Consider the following 12969-nt stretch of genomic DNA (forward strand, 5'->3'; position numbering starts at 1 on the left):
GTGTGTCACACCACTAGTTGCTCAAGATGGAAACCTGATTAAGATAAACAGAATAACCATAATGTGATGTTCAAGACGAATAACGTTAAGTGGTACCTTAAGACGGCTTGCATGCCGCGTCTTGCCCGAGTAGCACCACGTGACGAGGTCGAGATCACCCAGCATAGCCTCCTCCAAGACGTGCCCACTTCCGACAATCCGCCCAATGATTCGTATGGACAGATCAAGACCACTGCGATCTTCACACATGCAAGCCATCCGGTTTCAGCGCCTACAGGAGGTGAGCGTGCCCGGCGGCTAGGAATAACTTTTCATACTGTTGCTCCAGGAGCCAGCTGGCGGAACGATGCGGCTGTCGCGCATACCCAGATCCCAGCCAATGAACATTTAGGGACAGAGTTGGTAATATGAGAGATCTAACGGCCGCGTCTACACCTGCAGGCTCACAACCTACTGTATGGCTTTCCTTGGATGGGAGGCCTGATTGTGGCTTAGAGCCTCGGAGGCGCTGCGTCGCCTTCTAGGACCACAGCTCTGCCTCTCGACTTCAGGCTTCCTTATCACTTTTAACTTGCGACTGTCCGACCTTGTGGCTTTCCTATGGCTTCATTTACGATACACCCGCTATGGGCATTGAAATTGTTCAATCATGGTCATTCCACGATCAATGGCCCACCCCAGTACAAATCCTCAGAGGCGCAGTTGCAAGATATCATGCAAATCTTCAGAGAGCTCTGAAACAAAAACGGTCTGTAAAGCGGCCGTTCCGATATTTCTCCCAGCGACGAACGCAGACTGTCCGCCCTCCTATTCGGCCTTTCGAATACACGTCGGAGCTCCATGGTCGAAACATTCGTCTCATATATCTTGAGTTCGGGACCGGCCACGATGCCATCCGTACAAGACTCATCGACACCAACCTGGACGAGGCGCCTAGTTATGTCGCTCTCTCATACACTTGGGGAGACCCAGGCGACACCTGCAGCATCCTTTGCGACAACCAGTCTCTAACGGTCACCCGGAATCTTCATACCGCACTCTGGTGGATTAGGTCGCTGAAACGTAGATTAAGATCATTAAACGGAGGATTAGATCTCGGACCGGATGCGGACGAAGGGAGGTTCATATGGGCTGATGCCATTTGTATCAATCAAGGAGACACAAGAGAGAAGACCGAACAAGTCCAGCTAATGCCGGAGATATATGGTTCGGCGCGCTTTGTCGTTGCATGGCTTGGAGAAGCGAACGCTAGTATGGAAAAGGGGGCTGCACTTGCCGCCCAGTTGTTAACAACGATGGTGGAGCTTAACAAAACTCGTGGTCCGGAGTCAGCCTGGAACTTCTGGGATCTGACGTTCGCTGAACTTGAAGAACTCGGCATACCGGATGCTACCGACCCGGCGTGGGACGGGTTTCTGGAGATTTTGAGAAGGCCTTGGTTCACCCGTATGTGGATCATTCAGGAGCTCCTAGCCGCCAAGCGGTGCTTGTTTTTATGCGGACATATTATTCTGGATGCTGGACCGTTTTGGCTGTTGATCATCACCTTTGGCAGGGGTCGGCCGTTCATCAGCAATGTACTTGCTTGGCGAGAAGAGGTAGCGTGGTGGGGTAATATCATGTTACTGGCTTCCCTGAAGTTCGAATGTGGCCACTCAGATCTTATGTCGCTTCTATGGACCACGAGAGGATTCAACGCTACAGACCCTCGGGACAAGGTGTTCGCGCTTGCTCATCTCGCCGTGGATGTGAGCCCGGATTTCATTGACTACAGTCTCGACTTACGCCAGGTGTTGATCCGGATTACTAGAGATTCTCTGGCTCGGAAATCTCCGGATGTTCTGTCATTTTCACAGTCATCGCGCCATACTGATCGTAGTATGCCAACATGGGCTCTAAAAGGTTTCGGCATCGACACGGACCTCGCTCCACTCGTTTGGACGTTTTTGCCTTCGGATGATCTCATCAAGTTGAACCAGTCAAAACAAGCTTTCGAAATTACGGCAGACATGGTTGGTTTACCGTTTCCATCGTTGTATCTTTTCCTTTTGAGTAAGATCGTGCAGTGAATTCTAATCGAAGTTTAGAAACTGGGTTTACAATGCATCATATTCGATCAAGTCAAGCATATCGCTGAGTCAGGAATTGCGTCCTCGGTTCCTTGGCCACTCGACTTTTTTATACCAGCCGCCTTACGAGTAAATTCTTTTAACTCCTCGATCTCCCGTTCTGAATCCCTGGCTAGCCTGGTTGAGCAGTGGTACAACGAATATTCACAAGGTACTGATCTTGTTAATGGTCTGGTCTCTTACCCGACTGGTCAGGACATCTCTGAGGTGTACTGGCGTAGCTTACTGCTAGACAACGACTCGGAGGTGCCCGGTGAACGAGTCGAAGATCTACGGAAGGTTTACGCCAAGCTTTTCCCTAGGTTGATCAAACTAAGCAAGTGGTTCAGCGACATTGGAAGGCCCCGAAAAGGTTGGGACTCCGTCGTTCGCGCATCGGCTATATCCTCTGTCATCTGTCTCCTGTCATACAAGATATCTGGTCCTATACGCCTGTTCAGGGTTAAGAAAGCTTTCGCCTGGATAGTACTGTGGCCAACCCTAACATTGTTCAGTCATATCATCCTTCTAGTCTCAGAATCCTTCTGTCGGCAACGTCGGCTGCAACAGATGGCTTCAGAGTTTCAAGACCTGATGCAGGCTATAGACTCTCGCCGTTACAATAGCGCAAGACGCGGTCCAAGCGGCCGTCAATTCATAGTCACCAAAAGAGGGTACGTTGGTTGGGCCTCACCTGACACATTCATCAATGATGAGCTCTGCTTCTTCCAAGGCTCTCGAATCCCTTTCGCAATTCGCAGAAAGAACAGAGGCGCTAAGGACAAGAGAGGGTGCTACCGGCTGCACGGAGATTGTTACGTTCATGGACTTATGAATGGGGGCGCAACAAACTTCCCAGATTTGGAGATGAGGAAGATCCAACTGATTTAGTGCGCTGGAAGGTCAGCAACTGTTGAGCGGCTGTCTAGACGACGAGACCCATCGAGGAGCACTCAACGTGGAACCAGACAAAGGTACCGACTGTCAAACGTACCACCGCAGACTTACGGAGGAAGCTTGTCTCAGGCAGCTCGCCAACAAACACTCTCCGGAAGGAAATCACGCGCTCCAAAATAAGTCCTCGCTACAGACCGCACTGAACCGCACCTCGCAGCAAGCGCTCCACCAGCGCGCTGTCATGGCGCCTGACAGAAAACTGCAGCTGCCTCCCAGCGGTAGCGACGATGCGGCTGATCTCGCCGTTCGTAGCCTCGCCGACCAGCTGACGGCGGTCCTGAAGTCATATCGCGACCTTCGAAGCACTGGGTCAAGCTCACCGGTTCGGTGGAGAGATACGGCACCACGGTCCAGTTGTCTGCTAGCAACACGTCCTGATTCTCAAAGACTCGCTCCGGGAAGCATTCGTCCGGCATTCTACAGTACTCCACATCAAGTCGAAATGTGCGATTCAACATGCGCGTAGCGCACCCGTTTATCACCTACCAAAGCTTCTGCTTCCCAGCGGGCCGCGGTCCGTCCTCCAGGTAATACGATCCGCACTTACGGTTGAGATTGCGGATCAGCTAGATCCTGTTGTGCTGTATGTTCAGCAACAATTGCAACGGAAGCGCGAGTGCGAAGGTTCCGCACTTCGTTGTGAATGTAGAGTTTAGAGGAGACGAGTTCGACATTGGATTTGGTTCGGTGGTGTTCCGTCAAAGTAGTGTTCTCGGTCAAATCCCGAGATTGGATCTTCCTTACAGGAGGTTGTGGATGTCTCTGGCGGGAAGGGAGTTGATAGTATCCTTTGTACGGCAGTCCACGTGGCGAGCTCCTCTCAGGAGTCAAGGGAATGGTGCTGTATGATTTTTCATGGTGCTGTATGATTTTTCATTGTGCTGTCTGAACGATTCAGTTCTGCTAGTAGAGCACCCATGCATGTTTTCGCCCGACTCGTCCGAGAGGGGAGCCCGTATCGCAGCTGGCGTGCGTAAGGGAAAGCCTGCACCCATGTCCAGAGGCTTCCTGCGCAGGAAGAGGCCTCCCTTGAGATGTGGGTGTGCTGCAACAGCCTCACGCCGTTGTTCAGCACGGGGGGATGTCTCACAACGCCATCATTCTCAGCCTTGTCGCCTGACATCCCTTTGGCTGCAGTGAGCTGGAGCTAATGCAAGGTTACCTTTTTCGAGCGCACCGCCGTAGTTGCTCGCGAGAGCCCGCAGTCGGACATCGACCTGCCTCTCTGGAGCTGGGGGCAGGCTGCATATCAGATTCGTATTTCTCCAAGCTGCCCCAGGCGATGTCCAGGCGATGTGCCGGATCCCCAGAGCGATGCAACGTCGCCGCCCACTTCGCTCCGGCTGTGGCTTGCCCGCTTGTCGACTGATCCCTGACTGCTCGACAGCTAGCTCGCCAGCTCCTCACAACAGCTGCAACACTGCTGTCACATTTCTGGCTGCGGGCAGCGCTGGACTGACAGCTCACCTGCGCACTTGTTTATATTCTCTTGGCGCAATTCGTATGAGCAAGCTTAAATTAATCGAGTTTATGCTGTGATGCGACCTTGCATCCCCCCGGGCAGTGAAGTTGATCCTTGCTGGTGCCGGACCGCGGTGATCTTCACGAATATTTAGACCTCGCTTCCCTGCATCTATCTTCGCTCTTGGGCTGCGTGTGACTGCGAGAATTGCTCATCCACTGCTTCACGCGACCTAACGTGCATTCACGCGTTTTCCAGCTGCCATTCTGGAGGGTATACCACTCATTCTTTTGAGCCCGGGAAATTCTGGATTGTCAACATATTGCTTCGGTCGGTTCTTGCAACACCACAAAAACCTGACATCAGAGCTTCGTGCTTAAGTCATGAGATCTCTAGCCGCCCTCACTCTGCTTACGCCCTTTGCGGCTGCCATCTGGCCCCTCCCTTCCAGTTACACCTCTGGCGATACCGTCCTTTGGATTGACGGCGGCGTGCAAATCAGCTACAATGCCGCGAACAATGTAGGCTCTATACCAGTGGCCAATGCTTTGAAGGAGTACGCTCCCGTCGATCCACAGCTAACGACAAATCCTCAGTCTTATCCCCACAGCTACTGGAACAAGAACCGGAATAGCACGGCAGGCCACCGACCTTCTCAGCAGATCATACAGTACGCTATCCAGCGCACGTACGACACCATCTTGAAGAAGAACTTCGTGCCGTGGAAGTTTCACGAGCGCAATGAAGACTTCGAGCCTCCCACAGAGGGCAAGATTTACATCAGCCACATCAGCCTTCAGCAGAACGCCGCAGACCCGGACAACATCCTAACGCCCAGGGCCGGAGACGTGGACGAGTCGTACAGCTTGACTCTAACGGAGGACGGTGAGGCTACGATCGAGGCGGAGACGTCAATTGGCCTGGTTCGAGGCTTGACAACCTTCACTCAGCTTTTCTACAAGCATTCCGCAGGTGGTGCCTACACGCCTTTCGCGCCAGTAGAGATCGAGGATGAGCCGAAGTTCCCTCACCGCGGACTGAACATGGACACCGCCAGGAACTACTTCTCCGTGTCAGACATCAAGAGGACAATCGATGCCATGGCTTACAACAAGTTCAACCGCCTCCACTGGCACATCACAGACGCCCAATCGTGGCCGCTTGAGATTCCAGCCCTGCCAGAGCTCGCAGCCAAGGGAGCTTACAGGAGGGACCTGACCTACACCCCCGGCGATTTTGAGGAGATCCAGTACTTTGCTGCGATCCAAGGCGTGGAGGTCATTGTCGAAATCGACATGCCCGGCCACACGTCGTCAATCTGGTTCAGCCAGCCGGAGCTGATCGCCGCATTCAACGCCCAGCCGGACTGGAACACCTACTGCGCCGAGCCGCCGTGCGGATCACTGAAGCTGAATTCCACAGCCGTTTACGATTTCTTGGGGACGATGTGGGATGACCTGCTGCCTCGAGTGAGGTCTTCTTACTTCCACACCGGTGGCGATGAAGTCAATATCAATACGTACCTGCTTGACGACACAGTGCGTTCGAACGACACGGCTGTGCTCCAGCCGCTGATGCAGCGCTTCATCGACTTCAACCACGACCGGGTGCGCGAAGCTGGCCTGACGCCTGTGGTGTGGGAGGAGATGCTTCTGACGTGGAACCTGACGCTGGGCGACGACGTCGTGATCCAGACGTGGCAGAGCGACGAAGCGGTCGCAGAGGTCGTCGCGGCGGGCCACAAGGCGCTTGTCGGCAACTACAACTATTGGGTGAGTTTTTGTCACCTCCGCTCCCTCTCTTTCGCCATGAGCTAACACCTCCACCCAGTACCTCGACTGCGGCAAAGGGCAATGGATCGACTTCGCCCCCGGCTTCGCCTCCCAAAAGTACTTCCCCTACAACGACTACTGCTCCCCGCGCAAGAACTGGCGGCTGATGTACTCCTACGACCCGCTGCACGGCATCCCAGCCAACTCCTCCCACCTCGTGCTCGGCGGCGAGTGCCACATCTGGGCCGAGCAGACGGACCCGATCAACTTCGACGACATGGTGTGGCCCAGGGCCTGCGCGGCGGCCGAGGTGCTGTGGAGCGGCGCGAAGGACGAGAACGGGCAGAATAGGAGCCAGATTGAGGCGAGTCCGCGATTGTCGGAGATGAGGGAACGGCTGGTTGCGAGAGGGGTTAGAGCTGAGCCGATCCAGATGCCGTTTTGCATCATGAATGGGACGCAGTGCTCGTTGGCGACTTGAGGGTGGTGCTGGGATGAAGAGAAGGGTCTTCGTGGTTTGCAGCATGAGGTGTTAGACTGACGAGAGGTGCCATCTGTTATTGTGCATCGTTATCGCATCTAGCGGTTGATGTCGGTGGGATAGCGCTTTCTGGGCGATGTACTGTCAGGGACGATCTGTTGCTCTCTTGCTGGACATTGTTATACTAGCCTATATAACAGCTAGACAGTAGTCTTATGATACAAACTTGGAACACAGCACTAAAGAAAAGACCTATCGCTGACTTTGCCAGAACCAAAGCTTCCTTCTCTGCATTAGTTATCATGTGACGTGAGATGCATGAGCGCTAGAGAAATCGCTCGCATGATGCCTCGGCTCGCAACCACAGCTCCATCTAGGCATATTCCTCCCTGCCGCAGCCATGTATGTAAGTAGACGCCAGGGACTCATGGTCGGTGTGACAATTGCACCGCTCCGTAGCGGATATATCTCCATGTGCTCTACGCACGCGTTATTAACAATGGAACCGGCTTTGTTCAATCCTAACAACGGAGCTTAGAGTGTGTGTAAACAGCTCCTACAGATCTTACAACTCATATACGCGCCGTCAATATGCTTGACCAGCTCTTCCAATCCCTCCCCTCACCTGGTGTATCCGTGCTTCTTCTGGTCGTCGCCTACTACATCATCTCCACCGTCCGCCTCCTTAACGAGAACCGCAAGATCCGCTCTTTCGGCGCCCGCGCGCCCATCCGACCTACCTATCTTCCCTTCGGCCTCGACTTCGTCTACGAAGCCGTCAAGTATGCGCGTGAGAACCGCAACCTCGCGTTCTGGGAGAAGAGTTTCTCTCGAGGCCCCGAAGACCACAACTACACGCTCGAGTTCCGCACCACAGGGCAACGCATAATCTTCACGGCCGACCCCGAAAACATCAAAGCGATCCTGGCAACCCAGTTCGCCGACTACGGCAAGGGCGAGCAGTTCAACAAGGACTGGCACGATTTCCTTGGGGATAGTATCTTCACCACCGACGGCGAAAGATGGCACAACTCGCGCCAGCTTATCCGGCCCCAGTTCATCCGCGACCGCCTCAGCGACCTCGACATCTTCGAGCGCCACTTCCAGGAGCTGGCCCCCAAGCTTGGTGGGAGGGGCCAGACTGTCGATGTCGCGGATCTCTTCTTCCGCTACACGTTGGACGCTGCGACAGACTTTTTGCTCGGGCGTAGCGTCAACAGCCTCGTGGACCCGCAGGTCCGCTTCGCGAAGGCGTTCGGCGAGGTCCAGCGGTTTCAGAGTCTGGTTTCGAGGATTGGGCCGCTACATCACCTCTTGCCCCGCGGCAAGTTTCGCGAGGGCCTGAAGGTCATCAATGAGTTTGTGAACCCGTACATTGACGAGGCGCTGAGGCTCTCGCCGGAGGAGCTGGAGAAGCGGAGCAAGTCTGATCAGGGGTATACGTTTCTACACGCGCTGGCGGGCTACACGCGCGATAGGACTGTGCTGCGGGATCAACTTGTTGCAGTGTTGCTTGCGGGGAGAGATACTACCGCATGTAAGAGCTCCCAGCCACATGACAGCCAATCTCGCCCCTTGAATCAGGAGATATCATGCTCTCCCCTCCCCCTCCTCTACCGACATTCTTCGCAGGCATCCGCTAACAAAACCCAGGCACCCTCTCCTGGATCTTCCACCACCTCTCCCTCAACCCCCGCATCGTCCAAAAGCTGCGCCAGGAAATCTCTGCCCACTGCGGCACCGCGCCCCCCACCTACGCCGCCCTAAAAAACATGCGCTACCTCCAACACACCCTCAATGAAACCCTTCGCCTCTACCCCGTCGTCCCCTTCAACGTGCGCGTCGCCCTGCACGACTCCACCCTCCCCGTGGGCGGCGGCCCCACCGGCTCCTCGCCCATCGGCATCCTAGCCGGCACGCCAATCGGGTACTCCACGCTGCTGCTCCAGCGCCGGGGGGATCTCTACCCGCCCCCCAGCGCGACCTTCCCTCCGATTCTAGAGTTTGCACCGGAGAGGTGGGAACACTGGACGCCGAAGAGCTGGACCTATGTCCCGTTCAACGGCGGCCCGCGCATCTGTATCGGACAGCAGTTCGCGCTTACCGAGATGGGGTATGTGGTTGTGCGGATTCTGCAGCGGTTTGCGGGGGTCGAGAGTAGGGAGGAGGGGAGGGAGCTGGCGATGCAGACGGATATTGTGCTGCAGCCTGCGGGTGGGGTTAAGGTTGCGTTCTGGGAGGATGGGCGGGAAAAGGCGTGAAGAGGTGGTAATAACTTGGTGACGTTTGGACGGATGTTGCCAGCTCTACTATGTCTTTCTAGTGGACTATTAGTATGCTTGGGAATCCTCATGGAGAGAAACCTACGATGTGGCTCGGAAAAGCGAAGCAAAGACGTAGCGAAGACAGCCCTTAGGCCGATATGAACAGCGCAGGTCGGGAATACATGAGGTCACGTGATCGTGCCGTGGCGGAGGATTCCACGAAGACGACAGGGGAACGTATCGTTCCTTGGCTCGGGGTGTCATGCTCAGTGGGAGAAATTTGGAGGATAACATAGTATACTACATCTAAATGTACCATGAAAACTGAAACGGTGAAGCGGAGAGCCACAATCTATGCAACATTGCAAGCGCACGCCAGAGCGCTTGAGGCCGCAAAAGTAGCGAACGTGGGTCTGCGCCAACCCCAAAACCAATGTCGACCATATAGACAAACGAAGGCAAGATTACGCAAGTTCCGTTGCAACTCCAACGAAAAGCTCGGAGAGCACAAATCTCAACGGGCACCATCCTTGCGGTCTGGAGTATCGACCTCACCAGAGCCGAAGGTTATTAATATCCATGCGATGCCAGTGGCCCCGCGCTTTCTTCCTAACTGTGTCCGCAAAAGCATACGCCTTATGGAAATACAGGCCCGCAAGTTAGGACGTGTCGCCGCGCGAGCAGCAGCACCTGCGCCTGATTAAGCCCGAAAGTGTGGCCGATGTGGGACAGGCGACCTTGGAGCCACTCGCGCTGTTGTCGCGGCACAGACTCTGTGTTTACGGCAACGAAAATAGGCCAGACGAGAAAGTAGCCGCCGAGGGCTTCTGCAGCTGTAGAGATGGAGGCTGTGTTAGCGTGAAGAAGGCTTGGATGGAGCTGGAATTGTCCGATCCCAGGAAATGGGAGGAATTATGGGATATATTCACGACTTACCACCTTCGTCTTGCCCCATGGATCGCGCTTTGGATTGGAGGGAGTAATCCATGTGGAAGGGGACGCTGGCGCAGATATCGTCGACCATCTGCTGGATCGTGTGGCGTGCAATGAGACATTGTGATTCCGTGGACAAGTCCTCACCTGGAGGCGACAGCCAGGCCGTGCAGGAAAGGATGACCGATTGGCAGAAGATGCGGCTCACTCTGTAATCATTCATGATGTTCGCGATGAAGGTGTCCTCGTAAACGTGCTTCGGCCCGGGGTATTGCGGTGCATTCGCTAGATCGTCAGGCATGTCGTGTTTCCAGGAGACAGTCTTGTAACCCCAGGCGTCTGGCAGCGTGCGTGCCCACTGTTCCAGGTCCCCGTCCACTCGTGAAGCGTCGTTCAATAGAGCGAGAGCCTCTAACATGGCGGTGGTGTTTCTGTGGCGGTTTACAAGCGCCTTGCTGCGGGCCCGGATTTCTGGCAATTGAAGAGACAACACTGTCAGCCTGTTCGCGGCGTTCTCATCCGAAGCGCCAACGCTCATCCATCCCTCCGGCCCTGGAAAATCGTCCACCGGCTTCGACTGCTGGACACAGCTTGTGAGCTGCAGAACGTTAGTGGTCGAGTTGCAAATGGACTTTGGGAGACTTACCATCATTGTTCGGACGGCGCGGAAGAGCCCCACAGATGTCGGATGTTGATATTCGTCCACTCCTCGTAGCTTCGCAAGAGCAACCGCTCCATCTACGTGGTTGGCCCATGCTGCGATCGAGTCATTCGTAGAGGTCATGGCCTACGTAGTCTCACGTCACGTCAGCCTCTGCGCCAAGTAACTGAATAACAAAATCGTTTGCCTTGGTACACGATCCTTCTCCCCAGGATCGACCAATGACATAGAGCAGTTGCTGTATGTACCTCGTACAGCGAAAACATCAATACCGACAACAATGTCTCGTCAGTCTTCGCTAAATCCGGGTTTTTGACAGCCTCGCGGACTTTTTGCAAAGCTTCTCCATACTTTACAGTGGCTTCTTGGACCATGTGTTGCCTTCCCGGATAGTTTCCCAGTACTGAAAGTGCAACGCAGTGAGTGATAGAATGTAGGGGCGACGAGTGACTGGCGGTATTGTAGAGTGGGAGAATGAGCTCCAGAAACCCTCGCATGCTCTCAGCTTCTTGAGGTAGAAGCACGAAGTTGCGGAAGAAGAAAGCGGTCGCTTGGGCTTCCGTAGATGGTGTGATGCACGGCGAGATCCCAGATCCGAGAGCCCAAGCGTACGCCTGTGTCAGCGCGAGCTCTGATGGGAGTGTGTCGGAATCAGTCGTAAGTGTTGAGACAACATTTTGAGTCCAGTCGTCGCTACCGACGGTGGAGGATCGAGAAGAGTGCTTTGGTGGCGAAAGACTAGGGAGGTAATCAATGTCTTCATCTATTACGATCCCGACAGTGTCCTTCAGAAAGTAACCAAAGGCAGTCTCCGGCAACTCTGTTTCCACTGCGGGTGAAGTAGGCACGGCTTCCACGTACGTACTGTGCCGCCGAACATACCTGGACGGTAGTGTTTGCGAGTGCTCCCGGAGAGTAGAGGCCCTCTTTACCCTCCGCGCTACTGCATTGTTTTCATTGCGGAATATAAGATCGAACTCATCCGGATAGCCAGGACAACTTCGTCCGGTTTTTCGGCATGGGGTACAGAAAGGGCGAACCTCATCGCACTGTTTATAGTAAGCAACCATAGACTGATAGGGCAAGAAACTGTCGAAGCAATGGAACGACCAAAGACAAACGAGGTCGAAGGTTTTCAGGAGTGTTACACACTTTTATCCGTCGGGTTTTGCAACATTGACAGCCACGTGAAGGTTTGCCAGTATACACCATTGAACAACACTTCAGCGTTTTCGTAGCAAGCCTCGTGTAGATTGAGAGTATCAAAGTCCGAACTGTTAGTGCCTCAGGAAGTGTGGCGGTCTCTACATCTCTTGAACTTTAGAAACAGATGCTCCGCCCCAAGGCATACGTTCACTATAGAGTGCGGATAGGGTATTGATAGCCAATGCTGCGTCAGCCTCTCATACTCCCTGGTTGCAAGAAGCAAGATAAACTGAGCATGAAATGAGGATGAACGTCAGTTAGGCAGACACGGCGGGACGGATACGAGAAGACCAGTCAGGATGCACATGGAAACCGCGTCTGTGACTGGAAACCGCGGCACGAAAAAGAACACGTATTCTAGAATGAGCCCAAAACGATGATGGTGAGCGTAAGAAGTGCATCGTGACAGCCCATCGGCCAAAGGAGATTGCTGTCAGGACGTGAGTCAACCCGAGCCCTCGAGCTTAACGTTGAGAGCATGTCGAGATGAGTCCATGCTAAACCCTTCGGCAGCGAGTGCCGTTTATGGACTGCCTCGCAAGCCTAGCAGAATGTGGTAAAACACGTGACCATATACACCAATTGGAGCTCGGACTTGAGCGAGGGCTTGAAGGGTGTGCTTTGGTGGTGGCTGAGTCTATGCTCGGCCGGCCCGGCTGTTCCTCCGCTCCGTGTACGATTCTGTTCCTCGATCGAAGCATTATGTTCACCGCGCACCGCTTGACAGCTCAACGTCTGGGGAAAACAGGCATATGAAGTCAAGATCTACGAAGCTCTGGCAGCATTCGTCAGACTTACGGGCTCACCATCTCTAACGTCACACATTTGAAGTGTTTTCGTTCTTTATTGGTCTTCTGAGTACTTTGTGGAGAAATGTCTGAGTCTCTCACTTCCCGGCATTCGAAAGGATCCAGTCAGCGTCTTGTAAGACGCTGTGTCAGAGTCTCGCCATCAAGATCTCGAGATCTCGAGATCATGCAGCACTATGTCTATCAGCATGGGGACCGCAATGTGGGAGCAGTTACTACTAGAACGCAGATTAGTATGAATGGATGCTCCCACTCTGGCAAGTCAAGGGAATCCCAACTGAACACGGAGTTACATCCGCTCCTTCTGGATGGCGCC

The 12969-nt window shown here is 54.1% G+C and overlaps 4 protein-coding genes across 4 annotated transcripts; 3 read left to right on the top strand and 1 right to left on the bottom strand.

Moving 5' to 3' along the window:
• Positions 1-1295: 1295 nt before the first annotated feature.
• On the top strand, positions 1296-1602 carry W97_03078 (uncharacterized protein; the record flags this gene model as incomplete). Its single annotated transcript, XM_007780977.1, has 2 exons — positions 1296-1446; positions 1556-1602. 2 exons carry the CDS (start codon positions 1296-1298, stop codon positions 1600-1602), a joined length of 198 nt encoding a protein of 65 aa, XP_007779167.1.
• Positions 1603-4910: 3308 nt separating this feature from the next.
• Positions 4911-6780, top strand: W97_03079 (uncharacterized protein; the record flags this gene model as incomplete). The annotated part of the gene is made up of 2 exons (XM_007780978.1): positions 4911-6299; positions 6358-6780. The coding sequence occupies 2 exons, from the start codon at positions 4911-4913 to the stop codon at positions 6778-6780; spliced, it is 1812 nt and encodes a 603-aa protein (XP_007779168.1).
• A 591-nt stretch (positions 6781-7371) lies between these two features.
• W97_03080 (uncharacterized protein) lies at positions 7372-9041 on the top strand (the record flags this gene model as incomplete). The annotated part of the gene is made up of 2 exons (XM_007780979.1): positions 7372-8317; positions 8434-9041. 2 exons carry the CDS (start codon positions 7372-7374, stop codon positions 9039-9041), a joined length of 1554 nt encoding a protein of 517 aa, XP_007779169.1.
• Positions 9042-9680: 639 nt separating this feature from the next.
• On the bottom strand, positions 9681-11518 carry W97_03081 (uncharacterized protein; the record flags this gene model as incomplete). Its single annotated transcript, XM_007780980.1, has 5 exons — positions 9681-9877; positions 9981-10575; positions 10624-10764; positions 10887-11467; positions 11500-11518. 5 exons carry the CDS (start codon positions 11516-11518, stop codon positions 9681-9683), a joined length of 1533 nt encoding a protein of 510 aa, XP_007779170.1.
• Between the last annotated feature and the right edge of the window lie 1451 nt (positions 11519-12969).

Source organism: Coniosporium apollinis, assembly GCF_000281105.1.
Source record: "Coniosporium apollinis CBS 100218 chromosome Unknown supercont1.12, whole genome shotgun sequence".
Lineage (NCBI taxonomy): Eukaryota > Fungi > Ascomycota > Dothideomycetes > Coniosporium > Coniosporium apollinis.